Here is a 20,497-nt window from a genome sequence, read left to right as displayed (position 1 = left end):
AAAAATAAGTCTCCTAGAAGACCTTATTGGAAAAATAATGGTAATAAAAGAAACAACAGACCATATCAGTCACCACACAATTATTCAAAACCATACCAATCACCTAATAATCGCATGAATGCTCCACAATATTATCGGGGAGATAATAGAAGGAATACTGGCTATGTGGACCAGGCACACTATTATCAGCAACCAAGAGAGTACCAAACCAATAATTACAGGACTGAATCAAGGGATTATTATCAAAATACACACAGAAATGAATCAAGAGATTATTACCAGAACCCTGAAAGAAATCAGCAAAGGGAACACCAACATAATACAAATGGAGAAGAATCTCGGGACTATCAATCCAACCGGAATAGGAATGAAGGAGGAGTATATGAACAATCTAGGCATGAACCTACAAGAAGCCCAATTCATACTAACAGGTATGAACCGCTAAGGGAATATAATGATGAGGAGCAATCAAGGTCTTTTTTTTAGAATATCGCCGAAACGAAGACCCTCCCCCCAAACAAGAACATCACAACAGAGAAAGAAGCCCAAACAGAAAAGGGGATGCAGAGCAGGACGGAAAGTCCAAAAGAAAAAGAGAATATTAGGAGAAGGCATATATAATCTTAGTGGAATAGAACTAACGAGAGCTGAACTTGCTACATTAGACAAAGGTCTAAAATATGCCCCCACAAGAAATCTTGATAAATTTCAAATGTTTATTGATATACAAAAGTATACCAGAAAGCTGAACATCAAGAAATACATGTTATCTAAACCTCCCAGTATTCATAATTTGGAAACAGAAGCCTCAAGAGGAATTACTCACATCAATCTCAGAAACAGATCATTGTTTAACCCACCGGTGCTGAATAATGAGCATATTCAAGTCTTTAACAGAATGGTGACACAAGAACTTGAACAATTAAAATACAAGAAAATATCTGAACCCAATAATATACAAACAGGTATCAAATGGCTAGAACAAAATAAGGAAATTGTAGTGAGACCTGCGGACAAAGGGGGAGCAATTGTGGTATTATCCAAAGAATATTACAATATGGAGCTATTAGGACAACTAAGCGATACAAATACTTATATCAAACTTAATGGCAATCCAACAAGGGAGTACAAACGGGAATTATCAGATTTAATCTTGAAAGGAGCCAGTAAAAAGATCCTAAACAAAAAAGAGTCCAAATATTTACTGCCTGACACTTGTAGAGTACCCATCATCTACACCGTGCCGAAAATACACAAAAACTTAGAACAACCGCCGGGCAGACCCATCATGAATGGTATTCAATCTATCAATGCCAGGCTAGGTGAATATGTTGATAAATTTTTACAGCCGTTAGTACCTCAAACTAGAGCATTCCTGAGAGACGCGAAACATTTGATACAAATATTGGATACCCTTGACTTAAAACGAGATAAAAAATATATCGTTGCAACCGCTGATGTAGCTTCGCTGTATACAGTAATTGATCACAGTGATGCAATAGAAGCATCTAAATGGGCTATGGACAAATTCAGCTACCTTTTTTATATCCAAGCAAAAAAGATTTATTTTGAGAAGCCTGGCGTTTGGAATACAGCATAATTATTTTTGCTATAAGGACAACTATTACAGACAATTAACCGGGATTGGAATGGGAGCCAAGTATGCTCCAAGTGTGGCCAATGTTTTTATGGCCAAGTGGGAGGATGACGTAATCTTCTCAAATACCCCAGACAATATGGTGCTGTATAAAAGGTTCATTGATGACTGTATAGTAATATGGAAAGGTGACGAATCTAGTCTAGTACAGTTTTTAATCAATTAAATACCAATCAAAAAATATCAAGCTTGAATATGAGATAAGTGAAAAAACAGTTCACTTTTTAGATTTAGAAATACAGCTAGAAAATGATTCCATTAGTACTAAAACGTTTTTCAAACCAGTGGAGAGGAATAGCTATATACCAGTGAATAGTTGTCATTATGAACCATGGCTTATCAATATCCCAAAGGGACAATTTATACGGCTAAGAAGAAACTGCTCAGACAATAAAGAATATTTAAAACGGGCACAATTGATGGGAAAAAAGTTTGAAGAAAAAGGATATAGCAAGGAATTTATATCAGAAAAAATCCAGGAGATTAATCAAACCCTAAGGGAGCTACTGATTCAAGATAAAATTAAAGATAATAAAGTTAATAATGATATACCCCTGATAATGAACTATAGTATTCAACATAAGAAAATGGAAAGAATTATCAGAAAATACTCGCCTCTTTTAAAATCAGATAAAACGCTCTAATATTTTACCGGTTAAATCTCGCTTCATTTATAGGCGAGTTCCAACATTAAGGGATCTAATAGCCAAGAATGTCCCGGAACCTCCCAAAAGATTGACAGAACTATCCTCCTTTCAGGGGAAAGGTTTCTTCTCCTGCAAAAGGTGCTACGCTTGCATAAATACTCAACAAAATGGGCAGAAGTGTAATAAGTTTACAGCAACAAGCACCGGCAATGAACACACTATTAAGGACTTCATATCGTGTAGGACGGAAGGAGTAGTATATGTTTTGCAATGCGCATGCTCACTGCAATATATTGGCAGAACTAAGAGGCCTATGTGGAAGCGCATAAGGGAACATATTCAGAGCATCAAAAAAGCTTTCCCTAAGCATAATGTCTCCAAGCATTTTGCTACGCACCACAATAGTGACCCTAAACAATTGAAATTTTGGGCAATTCAGAAATACAAACCACATTGGAGAGGCTCAAACAAGATAAGGGAACTCAGTAAAAACGAGTCAAAATGGATATTTGAGATGGGTACTCTTGCGCCGAACGGCTTGAACATAGAATTTGATCTCAATTGCTTCATATCAGATTTTTAATATTCCGTAATATTCTCAAGATTTATTTTTACTGTAATTTTAAAATATTTTATTTTTATTGTTTTTATCTTAATAATTAGTGTAATAAATATTATTCATTCTCATCGTCATCTAATATACTAAACTATACATTAATTTAAACTTCCTTACATGATAATGAATTGTATCTAGGTTTATGTCTTTTTACCTAAGGAATTCTATATTTTTATCATATTAATCTTATTATATTAATTTTTATTGTTTGATATGCATATTGTATGCTAATTGGTTTATAGTAGTGATAACCTGTGTTGCGCATATAGCCAATTATGTATTTTAAATAATTTTTTTAATTCTTTAATTTTTTTTATTTTTTTGAAACATTGTTGCATTGTTAAACTAGTGGCGTAACATATGCAGCCAAATATTATTAGTTATTGGATGGTGTAGTGTACTGGCTTATGTACAATGTTGCTAGTAACTACACAGTGTTGATCATGGGTTATTTGCCTTGTGGAATCATACTCACGTACCAGGGATGTTACTTTGTATCTCAGTATGGAAAGTCATACTATTTTTGATGTTTAAACATTAAGTGTGTAGTAACATTCTCTACCACTGGAGGGAGTTTGTGATCATATAACTTATGTCTACATTTACGTTTTTTCCTTTCTGTTCTAATTTTTACTTATAGCTGTTTTTTCCTGATCCAAACCTGTGATTATAAATATATGTTCCTTTTTTAAATATTTTGTAACAATTAAATATGGCTTAAGCCTAAATATTTACATGTCAGTAGTAGCAGTAAGCAGTATGATAATCCAATGAACACAGCGCTGTCTCCATGGTAACCACAATCCCATAGGACTCAAATACAGAGGCCATGGCTTCCTGTGTTTATCCTTGAGAAAGTCACGTGCCAGTGACGCAACGCGTGGAAGGAGCTTAGGACGTTCAGTGCTGCAATACATCTTGAGTTTAACAGCAGCGGTTTCTCTATGGGAAACCTCGTCCACAGCGGCTGACTGCAATCTGCATGCCTGAATGCCTTTAATATACCGGGCGTATGTGAGTGTATCTCTTATAGCTGTTTGCTTGTGTACTATTTCACAAGTTCACTGCACAATGATATATCTTTTTGCTTGTCTTACATAAATCTTTACCCTGAGAAGCGAATTACCAGCAGTATTATGGCTGAAGTGGGATGCAAGAAAAACCAAATATCCTGAAACAAACGATTTAACCCAATGAATCAATCAATTGGATTAAGGGAAGGAATTGTTTAATTACTTTTATTTCTCCTAAAAACTTATCTCCGCTGGGATAATTTTTATTTTCAGAGTGTTTCAATAATCTTTATTCACCGTCACATCACTAGTTTGTGGAACATTTCTATGGGGAATTTAAATACATGTATTAGCACCAGAATCATTTATATCTTTACATTTTAGGTTTATATGCAATATTTATATATTTAAGCAATTTTGCTATAGTTTTTTTTTCTGCACATTGGTCACATTTTAGAGCGCATCAATTTTATACTTACAATTTTATCTTTTGGGAATCTGATCACCGTGTATTGATAGCAGCTTTAATTTATTGATCTAATCACAGTACTTAATTTTACTTAATATACCTTTTTAGGCACGTTCATTTGTATATATTCAAATGTATCCACATCAGCGCTTGGTTTTTACTTAGTAATGATGATGTAACGCCTGCAGGAGTTGCATCCTTCTGGCATTAAACTCCATTCTCTGTGTCTTACAGATCCTGATAATAAATTGTGGGTGTACACTGCACTATGCATATGCCACATGTAGTGTATGGGAAAAAAAAATTATCTTCCGTTCATTGACACACGGCACGTCCTTATTCAGAACCATAGGGTTATACCGCCCCTTACAGGAGTAGGACACTAGGCAGAAAAAAGACTTGGTTATGCCTATGGGCAGTCCTAGGTGGTATACATCCCCCCTCTCTGCTATAGGCTTCAGTTTTTTTTTTTTCTGCCTAGTCAGTTTCCTGCTGTAATTTCTGGTCCTGGCAATTTTTTTTTCTATTGTAACCAAATCCTTTTTTCTTGTGAAATCTACAAACAACTGCCGGACTGGGCGACGGGCTGGATTTCTAGATCCAGTGGTCCCCCCCCCCCCAGTCTGGCCAGCGAGCGTATGCAGACCACAGCTCTGTGCTAGGTCGGCCGCTGGACGGGGGCTGGCCAGCGAGTTAAACGCCTCGTGGGGTCGCATACGACCGGGTCTCGGCCTGAGTTGCAGCATTCCTCCTGGCCGACAGCCCCCCCATTTCGATGGTGAGGAGGTTCTGTCTGGAGCAGAGCCCACCCTGTTCCTGGTATGGTGAGTACATGTCCCCCCCCTCCCCTTCGATAGGTTTGGGGTGGACGCAGGCCCCTCCCTGGGTCGGTTGGACCTGCGCATTCCCCTCCTTCCCTCAGACCCTCTCTCCCTGTGGTTGGTGATCCTTATGGGTCCTCCTGGTGACCCGGATGCGGTGGAGGTGCTGGTGCCCTTTGGCACCCACAAAACGTCTCGCACGGCAAAAGTGTTTCCTTACCCCTCCTATTTTGACTCATTTGTCTATAAAGATTGGGAACGTCCAAAACGTCCCTTTGTGGTCCCAAAACGCTTTGCTGTGAGGTACCCCTTTGAGGAGAGCCTCCTCAAGAAGTGGACGACTCCACCAGTGGCGGATCCCCCTGTCTCTAGGTTGAGCAAAGCAACCATGATTCCGGTAGAAGAATCTCCGCCTTTTTAAAGATCTGGTTGACAGAAAAGTGGAGTCTCTGGCCCGCACTATGTTCACTATTGCGGGTTCGGTGCTTAGGTCAGTCTTAGCCATTGCCCTGATGTCACAAACGCAAATGGAGTGGGCAAAGCTGTTGCACCGTGATCTGGAGGGTGAGCAGATTCCCCCTGCCTTTGCTGAATTGGTGGATCAGTTCCAGGGGCTGCAGTTTGTCTGTGATGCCTCCTTGGACTCAGCTCCCTTGATCTCTAAGCTGTCTGTTTCAGCAGTGGTGTTTAGTTAGGCGTGTATTGTGGCTTAAGTGTTGATCTGAGGACCAGACTTCAAAAAAAAAAAAAAAAAAAAAAAGCTCTGACTGATTTGCACTTTCAAGGCAATCTTTTTTTGGGGCTACCCTGGATGACCTCATTAAGGGTGTCACGGGGGGAAGAGTACCTTTCTTCCACAGTCTAAAAAGGGAAGGAGCCTCGTCGCAGACGTGGCCCTTCCTTCATGGCACACAATTTTTTCGTCCCTCAGGGTCCATTGACAAGGTTTCAAAGTAATTCAAGCCCTCCTCAGGAGATTCCAAGCGACCTTGGTCTGGCAAGCCGAGAGCGTTCTTCTCCAGGGGTGGGATGTCTTTGGTTTCCGGGCCCGTGGACCTCCTTTTAATAAACGACAAGTAGGTCCACAAAGTGATTTCTGTCCGGTTACAATATAGAGTTCCGGTCTTGTCTCCCCGAAAAAGATTTTTCCCTTCCAATGTGCGTCTGTCCCCAGGCTGTTTGCAAGACCTGCAGGGGTGATTGTCCCAGTTCCAGCGTTAAACGTTTTCAGGGGTTATATTTAACCACTTCAATACAGGGCTTTTATACACCCTTCCTTCCCAGACCAATTTTTAGCTTTCAGCGCTCTCACACTTTGAATGACAATTACTCAGTCATGCTACACTGTACCCAAACCAAATATTTATCATTTTTTTCCTCACAAACATAGCTTTCTTTTGGTGGTATTTAATCACTGCTTTTTTTTTATTTTTTGCAATATAAGCGAAAAAAGAGAAATTTTTGGAAAAAAAAAACACTTTTTTTTTTTAGTTTCTATTGTAAAATTTTGCAAATAAGTAATTTTTCTTCATAAATTTGGGCCAAAATGTATACTGCTACATATCTTTAGTAAAAATAACCCAAATTGGTGTATATTATTTGGTCTCTGTGAAAGTTAGAGTCTACAAGCTATGGTGCAAATCATTGAAAAATGATCACATCTGATCACACCTGATGTACTGAAGGCCTACCTAATTTCTTGAGGCCCTAACAAGCCAGGAAAGTACAAATACCCCCCAAATTACACCTTTTTGGAAAGCAGACATTCCAAGGTATTTAGTAAGAGGCATGGTGAGTTTTTTGAAGTTGTAATTTTTTTTCCACAATTCTTGGAAATTTTTTTTTTTTTTTTTGCACAAAATTGTCACAGAAAGTTATTTCTCACACAGCACATGCATACTTGCAATGACACCCCAAAATACATTCTGCTACTCCTCCTGAGTATACTGATACCACATGTGTGAGACTTTTACACAGCCTGGCCACATACAGAGGTCTAACATCCAACTAGCACCGTTAGGCGTTTTACGAGCATAAATTGCACATCTCATTTGATGACAACCTATCACACTTTTGAAGGCCCTGGAGCACCAGGTCAATGGAAACGGCCACAAAATGACCCCATTTTGGAAAGCTAACACCCCAACGTATAATCTATGAGGCATAATGAGTCTTTTGAACGGTTCATTTTTTTTCCAGTAGTTTTTGGAATATGTGGGAAAAAAATGAAAACACTTTTTTTAATACAAAGTTGTCCATTTTATAAGATATTTCCAACACATAGCATGTACATAGCAAAACTGACACCCCAAAATACATTCTGCTTCTCCTCCCGAGTATGGCGATACCACATGTGTGAGACTTTTACACAGCCTGGCCACATACAGAGGCCCAACATCCAAGTAGCACTGTCAGTTGTTCTAGGAGCATACATTACACACAAATACCTGCCAACCTATCACATTGTTAAAGGCCCTTCATATTTCTAACACATAGCATGTACTGTACATACCAATTACAAACCAAAATACATTCTGAGTAAAGGGTAAAGAAAAGATTACCTACAGTTTTAGCAGTGCAGTGGTCCACAGAGAAGGTCCAGGCAGCAGGCAGGAACGTGGACAGCGACAGCAAAACAGGCAGCAGGCAGGAATAGTCAGTACAGGTAGAGATGTCAGCACAGCCAAAGCATTAGTCTGGATAGCAGGCAGGGATGTGGTCAGCAGCAGCAAAAGGATCGTCCATGCAGCAGGCAGGAATACTGTCCATAGTTAGTACATGCAGCAGGCAGAGGTATGGTCAGCACAGCCAGAATATTTGTCCAGGGAGCAGGCAGTACCATCAAGCTTAGGGCATCGTTCAGGAAAGAATGGGGACAGGGGTAGAGGCTTCTCCCACCCAAATCGTTTTGAAGCCTCCGGGCAACCAGACCCTGTTATGGGAACACAGAAAACCAAAAACTGGTTTTCTGAACTCCGAACACTATTCTGGAGCCCCTCACATATGTGAGACCCCTGTGTAGCAGGGTGAAAGATCAATCCAAGAGGCAGGCAAAAACATGGTCAACAGGCCGAGGTCAGTGCAGGTAAAAGGCAGAAATAGACGGTAGGCAGAGGCATAGTCGACACAGTCCAGGGTCAGTTCTCGTGAAAGGCAAAAACATGGCAGAAAAACAATGCAGATGGTAGGCAGAGGCTTAGTCGAGAAACGGGCCAGGGTCGGTTCACATGGAAGGCAATGATATGGCTGGTTGAGAAAGGGAAATATTCAGGACACAAATTAAAAACGGGGAAATGGCAGTATTAGAAATATGGACTAATAATTTTCCAGAGTGTGATATCGCTTGAAGCATTCTCCGATGCAAAGGCCAGGTTGGGAGGGACAGTCGGGACAATGGAAGCTGGTATCTTTCCTAATTCCTTTTTTGGTGCACACCCGACATTTTTTTCGGCTTCCGGATACTGTTGGTGGAATATGGTCCGGGAAATGGCGCTCATGTAGTCTGCTGACAGAATCGGAGTGAATGCTTTCTGGGGGGGGATACATCAGGGCAGTGACAATGTCTTCAACAAACTTTATGAAGGTGGTGGGTGTTTATGTTGATTTTGGGTAGATGATGAAAGAATTTAAAAGGGCCAAATGAAAAAAATAAATTGCAACTTTTTTGTACCAGAAGAGGGATTTTCTTGTTGAAAGATAGGGCTGCAACAATTGATCATTTAAATCCACCCCCCCCCAATGTATGTATTGTACTCAGTGATACAGGAAGGCTTGCGAACGGTACCGCGTCTTCTGTGAAGTTCCACCGAGGTGTCATTGTGGATAGTGGACATGATGTACACATCTTTCCTATCCCTCCACTTCACAGCCAACACTTCTTCGTTCGTTAAATGGTTGTGGTGACAAGATGCTGTGGGAAGCCCTTTCGGTTTTTTCTTGTTGTACCACAGGCCAAAGTTTGTTTTAGATATAGGTGGCGGAGAAGGGGCAAACTAGTATAATAGTTATCCATGTAAATTATGGTACCCCTTTTGGAGGACTGGGAATGCCAACTCCCAAACAGTTTTTCCACTTATTCCCATGTACGAGGGACACTCGGGGGGGCTGGAGCTGGGAATCTTTGCCTTCATACACGCGGAATAAGTGCACATAACCGGTGGCGCTTTCACAAAGCTTGTTAAGCTTCAAGCCGTACCTCGCCCTCTTACTGGGGATATATTGCTTGATTCCCAGCCGGCCTGTGAAATGCACCAGGGATTCGCCCACAGATATATTTTTGTCAGGGACAAAAACTTCTGGGAAAAAAAATTTAATTAGGGGCGAACTTTATATAGTTTGTCAAAGTTTGGGTGATTTCGGGGGGGGCACTGTGAGTTGTCACTGAAATGCAAGAAGCGCATTATGATTTCGTATCGGGACCTGGACATGGCCGATGAAAAAATTGGCATATGGTGGATGGGTTTGATCGACCAATACTTATGCATTTCATTTCTTTTGTAAGCCCCATGTTGAGGGTTAGGCCTAAAAAACAATTTTAACTCCACTACTGTTAGGGGTCTCCATTCAAAAGGGCGGGCATAGCTGGAGCTGGGGTTGGTTGCAGTGAATTGTTGGGCAAAGAGATTAGTTTGGTCCACGATTTTAGGGAAAAATACATTTAAAAAATCCATTTGGGAAAAACCTGCAGTGTTGACCTGCACACCTGGCTGTGCTGTAAAAGGGGGGATCGTGGCTGACCCTGTGGTAGAAGGCAGCCACAATGGGTTTGCCAAGGCATCTGGAAGCTGGGTTTGGGCCCTACTTCTTTGGCGTGCACTTGTGCTGGGCCTTTCCTCCTGCGGTCTAGCAACGCTTGTACTGGGCCCCTCCTCCTGGGGTCTACCGCCGCTGGCACTGCTGGTAGCTGCCTGGTGTTCAGACCGTCATTTTTTTGGACGGACTGCTTCCTCCTCTGATTCGGATCCTGATGTGCTGCCTTCGGAGGGCTCATGTTCGGAACCAGAACCAGAATCTGAATCAGAACTGAGTGGTGAGAGCTCCCCGTTGCTCTCATTGGTCAGACTGAGTATTTGGTATGCCTCTTTTGGGGTGTACACCTTTCTGGACATAGTGGCTGACTGGCTGTATGTACTCTGGTGGCAGGTGGTGAGGTGGCGGGTACTCTGGTGAGGTGGCAGGTGCTCAGGCAGGTGGTGAGGTGGCAGGTACTCTAGTGGCAGGTACTCTGGTGGCCGGTGGGGAGGTGGCAGGTACTCTGGTGGTGAGGTGGCGGGTACTCTGGTGGCGGGTACTCTGGTGGCGGGTACTCTGGTGGCAGGTACTCTGGTGGCAGGTGATGAGGTGGCAGGTACTCTGGTGGCAGGTGATGAGGTGGCGGGTACTCTGGTGGCAGGTGATGAGGTGGCGGGTACTCTGGTGGCAGGTGGTGAGGTGGCGGGTACTCTGGTGGCAGGTGGTGAGGTGGCAGGTACTCTGGTGGCAGGTGGTGAGGTGGCAGGTACTTCTGATGCACAGGTGCTCCAGATGACAGGTACTCTTTATTTAGGGGGGGCAATCTGGGCACAGTAGTACATATATGTATAGGTAACTCACTGTTAGCTGATCTCTTATCCTCACACTGGATCGGTGTGTGAGGAGAAGAGCCCAGCAACAGCAGTTACACTGTATTTGTTTACATTAGTGACCGGCTGTGATTGGACACAGCCGGTCACGTGATGAAGAGCCATCTCACTGGCTACAGTGATCGGGGCTGTATCCAAGGGAAAAGCCTCAGCCCCGATCACCGCTCTGCGCGCCACCGGAGGCACCGTGCACGCCGCTTCCCAGTGCCGCTCTGCATTGTGACAGGTCCGACGCTCCGCCGCCGTTTCAATACCCCCATCGGGGAACGGCTGCCTCCTAAGGGACACAATGGTACCCCGATCGGAAAGCCGAGGCCGTCATATGACGTCCACCCAGGATGGGAGATCCCATCTTTGGACGTCATTTGACTATGGCTGGGTATTGAAGTGGTTAAATCTGTTCACAGTCCCAAAGAAATAGGACACAGTGTGCCCAATTCTGGACCTCAAGGCCCTGAACTGCTTTGTGCGGGTTCGGAAGTTCAGAATGGAGTCCCTTCGCACTGTGGTGGCATCCCTTCATCTAGGACTTTCTTGCTTCTAGCGACATCAAGTATGCTTACCTGCACATTCCAATATGTGTCCAACACCGGCTATTCCTCAGTTTTGCTGTGGGAAAGGAACACTATCCGTTCGTAGCATTGCCCTTTTGGTCTCGCCCCTGCTCCTCGGGTCTTCACAGCAATGTTGGCCCGGTTCTGGCGTTGCTGCATCAGCGAGGGGTTGCAGTTCTAGGCTACCTGGATGACCTCCTTCTGCGAGAGGAGTCCTCTGCTACTCTACTGGGCGACATGAAGTTCACTATTCAGACTCTGACAGAGTTCGGTTGGCTTCTAAACTACCAGAAATCTGCTCTGATTCCAGCCAGAAAATTGGATTATCTGGGCCTGACTCTGGATTCCGCTCTGGCAAGAGTGTTCCTTCCCCTGGATTAACTCCAGAAGTTGCATGCTGCTATTCATCTACTGCTGTCCAGCAGGTGGGCCTCCCTGCAGACTTGCATGCGGGTACTGGGCCTGATGGTCTCTATCTTTGAGGCGGTTCCGTTTGCATAGTTCCATACGAGACCCCTGCAAAAGGAGATCCTGGTGAAATGGGACAGATGTCTGGAGTCTCTGAACAATCCAATTCGGCTGAGCCAGTACACCAGGGGGTCCTTGGTATGGTGGCTTCGCTCTCCAGCAGGGCAAATCCTTTCTCCCCTTGTAGTTGGCAGTGGTCACCACCAATGCCAGCCTGTCTGGGTGGGGAGGTGTCCTGGGCCTGAGCTCTGCTGAGGGACACTGGAGGAATCCAGACTACCAATCAACATCTTGGAACTTTGGGCGATCACACTATGTCTGGATCATTGGACGGATCGACTTCCTGGGCTCCTGGTACGGTTTCAGTCGGACAATGCCATGGTGGTGGCCTATGTCAATTACCAGGAACCAGGAACAAAGAGTGTTTTAGCGGCCCTGGAAGTAGCTGGCATCCTCCAGTGGGCAGAACGCTCTGTTCCAGCCATCTCCACCGTCCACATTCCACTAGTGGAAAACTGGCAGGTGGATTACCTCAGTCGACAGGTGTTGGACCACGAGGAGTGGTCCCTTCATGAGACATGTTTTATCAGATATGTCTCCGATGGGGCGCTCCCGAGGTAGATCTGTTGGCATCCTGGCTGAACTGTAAAGTACCGAGGGTTTGTGGCCAGGTCACGTGATCCTCTGGCAGATGGCACAGACGCTCTGGTAGCCTCGTGGGCCAGTATCATCTGATCTACGCCTTTCCTCCTCTCAAGCTTCTGCCGCGGCTTTTGCACAGGATTGAGACTGAAGGGATTCCGGTTATTCTAGTGGCCCCGGACTGGCCTTGTCGGTCTTGATACGCGGACCTGGTCTCTGATCCCTCTTGGCGGCTGCCTCTCAGGGAGGATCTACTGTCCCAAGGGCTGATCTTCCATCCTGCTTTACAGTCGCTGGCTTTGACTGCCTGGATGTTGAAAGCCAGGTGCTGAAGGATAGAGGTTTGCTGGCCTAGGTGGTAGGGGTGCAATGGATCAAAAAACTCACAGTTCGGATCGTTCCTCGGATCAGGAGTCACGGATCGGATCATTTTCGGATCAACAAAAAAAAAAAATTGAATTTACAAAAACCTGTGAAAATTCCACCACCATATAGTCCCCACTGTAATATCCACAATCTCCCACACTGTAATATCCACAATCTCCATCCCCACTGTAATATCCACGTCATCATCCCCACTGTAATATCCATGTCATCTCCCCCACTGTAATATCCACGTCATCTCCCCCACTAATATCCACATCTCCCCCCCCCCCCACTGTTAGAGCCACATCCCCCCCCCCACTGCAATATCCACAGCTCCCCTACGATTGTCTGCTTGCAGTTGAGGCGGGTGATGATGACGTCAGCGTGCCGCTCACCTAGGCCGCCGTCGGGTGTACCAAGATGGCTGCCGCTCCGGAGCTAGGCCGAAGCCGCGGCCTGTCCTAAGGCCGAGGCAGCTGAGCGCTCCGCAGATCGCGTGTGTGCCGACCCGGACAGATTGAACCGTTAAGATCACGGATCGGTGACGATCCTTTGCACCCCTAGTAGGTGGTCACGACACTGCTAAAGGCTAGGAAGTCTACCACCGAACGTGGAAAGCGTACATTTCATGGTGTGAGTAGATTGGAGTTCACCCTCTTTACTTTTTGGTGGCTCGGATTTTGACCTTTCTTCAACGGGGTGTCAAGCAGAAACTGGCTTTGAGTACCATCAAGGGCCAGGTTCGGCCTTGGTGGTCTTCTTTCAGCGTCCCTTGGCCTCGCACTCCCTGGTGCCTGTTATTTATTTATTTATTTTTATTTTTTCCAAGGGGTTTGACATCTGACTCCACCGCCATGGGATTTGAACTTGGTGCTTTCAGTTCTCCAGAAGCCTCCCTTTGAAAATATTCGGGAGATTCCCCTGCTTACTCTCTCAGAAGGTGGCCTTTTTGGTGGTTATCACCTCCACTCACAAGGTGTCGGAACTGGTGGAGTTATCTTGTTGTAACCCTTACCTGGTGGTCCACAAAGATAAGGTGGTTCTTCACCTTTGTCCATCATTCCTTCCTAAGGTGCTCTCTGATTTTTCAATTTAAATGAAGACATTATGTCACCTTCCCTGTGCCCCAGGTCGAAACATCCTAGGGAATTTTGCCTTGCATACCCTGGATGTGGTTCGGGTGTATTTGGCAGCCACTGAGTCTTTTCGGAGGTCAGACTCAGTTTGTGATGACGGATAGGCCAAGAAAGGGGCTGTCTGCTTCTTCTGCAACCATTTCTTGATGGATCAGATAGACGGTGACTCAGGCCTATTCTGTCAGGGGTCAGGTTCCTCCTTTCCCTGTTAGAGCACTCTCTACTTGGGTGCTTAGTGCTTCTCAGGCCTTCCTTCATCAGGCAGCAGGGGCGCAAGTTTGCAAGGCGGCCACTTGATCGTCGGTGCACACTTCCACTAAGTTATACAAAGTGGATATGATGGCATCTGTGGATGCTTCTTTTGGCTGCAAGGTTTTTCAGACTGCTGTTTAGAGGGCCTAACCCTCTTGAGGGTGGGTGTTTTTGTTCAGGTTGGGCTCAAGTTGTTGTTGAGCTCCTGTTACCTGGTTGGCTCTTGTGTTAGCCTTGATTTTTTTTTTTTTTTTTTTGTCCCACACGTCATGTTTTGGCACTGCTTTGGAATGTCCCTATGGTTCCGAATAAGGAAGCGCTGTGCCTGTCAATGAGCAAAAGAGAAAATGGGATTTTCTGACTTTTACCGTAAAATCCATTTCTCGGAGTTCATTGACACAGCACCCACTCCTCTAAGGAGTTTTGACACTGCTTGTTACTAAACTGAAGGACCTTTAACGGGGGGGGGGGGGGCTGTATACCACCTAGGACTGCCCATAGGCATAGCCAAGTCTTATCTCTGCCTGGTGTCCTACTCCTGTAGGGGGCGGTATAACCCTATGGTTCTGAATAAGGAAGTGCTGTGTCTGTCAATGAACTCAGAAAAATGGATTTTATGGTAAGTCAAAAATCCCATTATTTGTAGAATGCTTGGCTTTTTTTTTTTTTTGCTTTTTTTTTTCCCCAAAAACACAGATTTTATTTGTTTACTTCAGTTCCACTATAAGGCTCAACTTCAGGCAAAAAAAAAAAAAAAACTCCTTCCCTCTTACTCCTCCCCCTGTAATAAAAAAATAAAAATATTCTGTTTACTTGACTATACCCACCAATACAAGACTTTTGGGTCTTGACTCCCTCACCTGATGGGCTCCTTCTTCAGGGGTCTTCCTCCTTCCTGTTAGCTTTCCAGCGGCTGGACCTCTCAGGATCCTGAAAAGGAGGGACATTATTGCAAGGGGACTTGGACGGCTAGAGATGACCTTCACAAATAGGTGGTATCCGCAGTGAAGAACCCAGGCAGCAGACTTGGGTGTGTATATCTTACTTTACCAGGTAAAACCTTTTGTGATGGATTGCAGAGGGGTGGGAGGTAAGCACAAGAAAATATTTTGTTCTCCCTGGAGTTGGGTTTAGGAGGTACATAAACAAATTTTATATTTTATAAGTCCCTATTCTTAGGCCCATATTAAGCTGAACCTGTGTACTTTGATTTGGTGTTTCATAAAAATGAGAAATGTACCAAGTTTACATTACAACTTTTCTGTTTGATAGTTGTTTTTAATGATCAACCTCCAACCCTTCATCTTTTTACTTTGAAATCTGAAACCTTCAATTATTCTCTGAATGGCCGAAATGCTGATCTCTGCTGATTCCAGCAATGAAACAGAAAAGGCAACGGTCCCTACCAAATATATTCTCTGTTGCTTTTTTGTTTTACATGAGGTTATTCAAGGAGAATCGATCTCTATTCAGCTCTGTGCAGAAATGTTTTGTGCCTTAGGACTTTCTAGCATATTTAGTCTCTTAATAGAACGCTAGTGGAAACATTAATGACATTTGTGAGACCAAATGATACACATCTGACCTGGAGTCATACTTCATTAATGTGTTTTTGTGTTTTCATTTATTTATTTTTTTTACTGTAGTACACTAATGGAAATTTCCAGCTTGATTGATGATGATGATAATGTAATCCTATTACTTGGTATAATATTTCCGGTCTTCTCAGTGAAAGACTAATTATGTTAAAACTTCTTCCTTTGTTTCAGAGAGTGGATGCCTGTATATTGTGATGGACTATTGTGAAGGAGGGGATCTGTTTCAACGAATCAATACTCAGAAAGGAATTCTGTTCTCAGAAGACCAGGTATACCAGTTAATGCTTCAAATTAATGGCTTGAAAATATTTAAAAATATCAACAAACCAAAACCCTATTCAGATCCTCTAAGAAACGTTTTTTTGTTTTTTTTCAGCAATCATGAATTGTGCTTTTTTCATCTGGGAAGGTGGGCTAGTTTTAGTTCAGCAGTAGGGAGGAGTCAGAATAAAAAAAAACAAACTTCTCTTTTAAAACGAAGCTTGATCTATGTATATTTGGTTCATCCTTCAGTTACGCTTTTCGAATAAACAAGCAAATTAAATTTTCAAAAAGCAATAAACTAAAATTCCTAGCTCATATGCCAACCTGCAACATACTGAATTGTCCTGCCTAACAGTTCACATTAAAATCAGGGGGTTCAGTTTGCACACATTTGCAGATACAAGCATAAGTGCAGCAGCCACATCATGGCATCCCAGTGTACTGCAGTACTAACTCTATGATTTTGCGAGTCTCCTGAATTGGATTAGATTAAGAGGAGGTATGCCTGGAGGGAGCCCACCTCTCCTTAAAGGTACAGGGACGCACTGGACACCCAACAATAGCACAATGGCAGCGAAGGTATCCTGTGTGTGTGTGTGTCCCCACCAATTACCAACAGTGCAAACAGGGAAACCGCCACAACCTATAACTGGCCTAATGAAATGTTCAACCTTGCCATTTTAATTATGTATCTCCATTTAGACTCAGTGATGTCATCACTTGGTCTCTGTGCTCCTATTGCATTGCAGACAAGTCATGGCTGGTTGGAGGGGCTGTCAGGGTGATGTACATGGTCATAACACCCTAGTTTAGTACTTCTCTCAAGACCCCTCATATTTAATGCAATCTGTGGATTGGTTCTTGGGAGGAGTTATGCAAATTCAAAACACCTTGAGGAGTGTTAGGCGGGCTGCTTTTACATGCAGATTATCCTATGCAATGCCCACATGTGATGCTCATCCTATGTGGTTGAAAGAACTGAAATCCATTGAATGAAAGGGGAAACCAGGAGCAAGTTGGGTGGGAAGTGTACAGTGTGCACTGAAGTCAAAGCTAGCAATTTTATTACAAGGAGAGAAGCCTGTACAGCTGTCCAAGAATAAAGGTAAGGCTGGAGTTCAGCTTTAATTTAGTTTACACACCCCTGACACACTGTACGAGGCAGGTGACACCACTCTTTTTTCCCGCTTTACATTTTTTGATTCCCTCTTTTCACCTTTGGAAAGTGAATCAACATCACCCTTTTGTACTGATCTGGAAATGTTGCTACTAGATCATGGTTTTCCAACCTTTTTTTGACCTTCCCGGGCCCCAGAAGAAGAGGAATTGTCTTGGGCCACATTTGCTCGGGCACGGCAGCCCATTCATTTGAATGGGCTGTTAGGTCTGCGTTTCAGACAGGAAAAAGGTTCCTTCACCATTTTTGAACCACAGGGGCCAGGAAGTCAAATGGCGCTTTTCACACCTGAAAAGGTAATGCATTTTTAGATGCGTGGGGGTGCCATTTAAGAATGACTAGCAGCTCTGCGTGTCTGTAATTAACAGTGTATTTTGGTTGCGGGTGCTGGAACAGCTGCGATTTCCACACCCACAACCACCCACAGTAGTGTAAACCTAGCCTAAATTCAGGGACAGTTTGTAAAATCTGAGTCCGTAACAAACATTTATGGACAGATGTAAAAATCATGGATTTTACAAACTGTCCTTGAATTTAGTGGTGGTTGGCAACCCTGGTATCGCTGTGTGGGGAGGTAGAGGAGAGGTTGTGGGTGGGGGGCTTTGGGGGGGGCAACAGAGATGGGGGGTGGGGGGCGTGGGTATTTACTTGCCTGGCTCTATATTGAATCCCTGCTTTAGCTGTTGCTAGTGCTTTTACAAAAATGACACCTCCGCTATCCCTTTAGCTGTACTCATTCTTGCCTTCTCTGTGCTGCTGAATTATGCAAGATGTTTTGCTATGTTCTAGATGGTCAACAATGGTGTCTGTGTATATATCCTTAATTTTAGTTTTTAAAGATCAAACTCTAGCCATGTGTAGAGAGATCTGATTTTCCCCTTCAATATGCTAATCAAGATTTTGTAAATATCCACATTTAAATTCCAGTATAGAACTTTTGTGGTTTGTAATGTAATGATTTGGTTTCTTTCTCATAGATCCTGGACTGGTTTGTTCAGTTGTGTTTGGCTCTAAAACATGTCCATGATAGGAAAATTCTTCATAGAGATATTAAGTCACAGGTAACACTGAAAACTGATTGAGCTTCTCAGGATTGTGATACGTGTATGTTTTTATGACGTCTGTTACCTGTGTCTATTTTAGAATATATTTTTGACAAAAAGTGGGACCATACAATTGGGAGATTTTGGAATAGCCAGAGTATTAAGCAGGTATGTACAGAAGCTTTTTAGTACATTGGTAAGAACTTTTTGCCTGGCACCTTTTTATTATAGATGTTGCTTTTTTGTTCTACAGCACCGTAGAGCTGGCTCGAACTTGTATAGGAACTCCTTACTACCTGTCCCCTGAGATTTGTGAGAACCGACCCTACAACAACAAAAGGTGTGTAATGTGCTATTTTATTTTTATATTTAACAAGTTTGGTAATGAAAGAAATTGTAGTGTTATAATCATGCCATCCTCTGTTCTATAATGCGATGTGTCCCTGTGCTGTGAAAAAAAAAAAAAAAAAGCCCATTATACCGTATATCAGAGCGGCTCCCGGCGCTCATGTGACTCCTCGGCTCTCTCCGGCTGACAGCTATAGTGGGCGGGGCCGAGCACTGCTGCTGATGTCAGCCAGCAAGGAGAGAGATCCGAGGAGTCACGTGAGCACCGGGAGCCACTCTGATATACGGTATAATCTGCATTTTATTTATACCGCACAGGCACAGGGACACCTAGCGTTGTATAACAGAGGGAATGGCATGATCATAGTATAGATTTGATTGCACCAGGAGGTGAGGATCGTGGAGTGGACAGAGCTGACAGGCAGAGGGGAGAGGAGGAGGACACAGACACAAGAGGGCAGAGCTGTGGATGATTGAGGCACGTAAACTGACCTCGGTGTTAGAGTTCAGCAGCCATGAAATACCGTGGTCAGTTTACAGAGGGGAGGGCAGAACCAGGCTGGATCAGACAGGTTTTTTAGGTGATACGGGGGGGCCAAATTACACAGCACAAGCACTGTGCTGTATAACATGCTTTAAGGGAACAGGATACATTATTTAAAAATAATATATACTTTCCTCCACTGTGCAGTTCGTTTTGCACAGTGTGGCCCTGAATCTCCTCTTCTGGGTCCCCCGGCGGCGCTCTTCCTGGGGGTTAACTTGCAGATGCGCTCCCGAGTCCAGCATTTGCATGCATAGACACAGAATGCTGGACTAGGCCCCACCCCCCGCGCCCGCGTTATTGGATTTAATTGACAGCAGCGGGAGCCAATGGCTGCGCTGCTATCAATCTATCCAATCAAGAGCCGAGAACCCCGGGCAGAGAAGGTGAGCGTGTCTCCGTCGAGGGATTGAACGGGCTCAGGTGAGTAAAACTGGGGGACCGGTCAGTGTCAGAAGTTTTTTCACTTTAATGCATTATGGTGAAAAAACACAAGGGTTTACAACCCCTTTAACCAACAGTTTAACTGTGATACATTTACCCTGTGTACACTATTTGTAAAAGAAAAAGATCAGATGCCAACTAAATAACTAATACTAAGAGTCTCCTTCACACAGACGTTTACCTATATGCACCACATTCCAGCTGCAAAAATCTGCATATTCTTGTAGTTGGAATGACAGGTGATGTGAATTACAGTAGTCACTCAGCCTGTACAAAATGACAGGCTGTCACTGTTCACATGGAGACACACACCACGTCACTGTTCACATGGAGACACACACCACAGGGTTACCTATGATTAGGACCAGATGTCTGAGCCTGGACTTATCTGACTGCGTCCAGGCTTGGACATCCTTAATTGACCACAGGTAACTGCTTGGTGTGTGGCTACATGCAAACTGTGGCCATTACTGTCAGCCTGTCACTCCTTTTATAAGACCCCTTTCACACTGGGGCAATTTGCAGGCGCTTTAGTGCTGGAAACAGTCTTTGCTAAGCGCCTGAAAATCACCTTCTGTTTTGCAGTGTGACTTTTCACACTCGGGCGGTGCACTTGTGGGTCATTATAAAAAGTCCTGCAAGCAGCATCTTAGGGGCAGATTGGGAGCGCTCCCTGCCCATTGTAATGAATGAGCAGCGATTTCAAAGCGCCTTAAAACGTTTTTTGGCTTTAAAAGCGCCACTAAAATGAGCTGCACTTTAGCGCTAACATCGGGCGCTCTGTGTGAAAGGGGCCTAAAGGCTGAACAGCCACCAC

General features: G+C 43.9%; 1 protein-coding gene across 3 annotated transcripts in view; it reads left to right on the top strand.

The window, feature by feature from the left end:
- Window positions 1-20,497, top strand: part of NEK1 (NIMA related kinase 1) — a 205,843-nt gene that overhangs the window by 40,339 nt on the left and 145,007 nt on the right. For all 3 annotated transcript variants that reach the window (XM_073606279.1, XM_073606287.1, XM_073606272.1), the window contains exons 3-6: window positions 16,032-16,129; window positions 18,279-18,362; window positions 18,445-18,512; window positions 18,598-18,684. In XM_073606279.1, the coding sequence (XP_073462380.1) occupies window positions 16,032-16,129; window positions 18,279-18,362; window positions 18,445-18,512; window positions 18,598-18,684 (337 nt within the window). The remainder of the gene's footprint in view (window positions 1-16,031; window positions 16,130-18,278; window positions 18,363-18,444; window positions 18,513-18,597; window positions 18,685-20,497) is intronic.

Source organism: Aquarana catesbeiana, linkage group LG01, assembly GCF_042186555.1.
Source record: "Aquarana catesbeiana isolate 2022-GZ linkage group LG01, ASM4218655v1, whole genome shotgun sequence".
NCBI lineage: Eukaryota > Metazoa > Chordata > Amphibia > Anura > Ranidae > Aquarana > Aquarana catesbeiana.
Note: the sequence above shows the minus strand (reverse complement) of the source record. Positions and strands in the feature narration are given on the sequence as shown.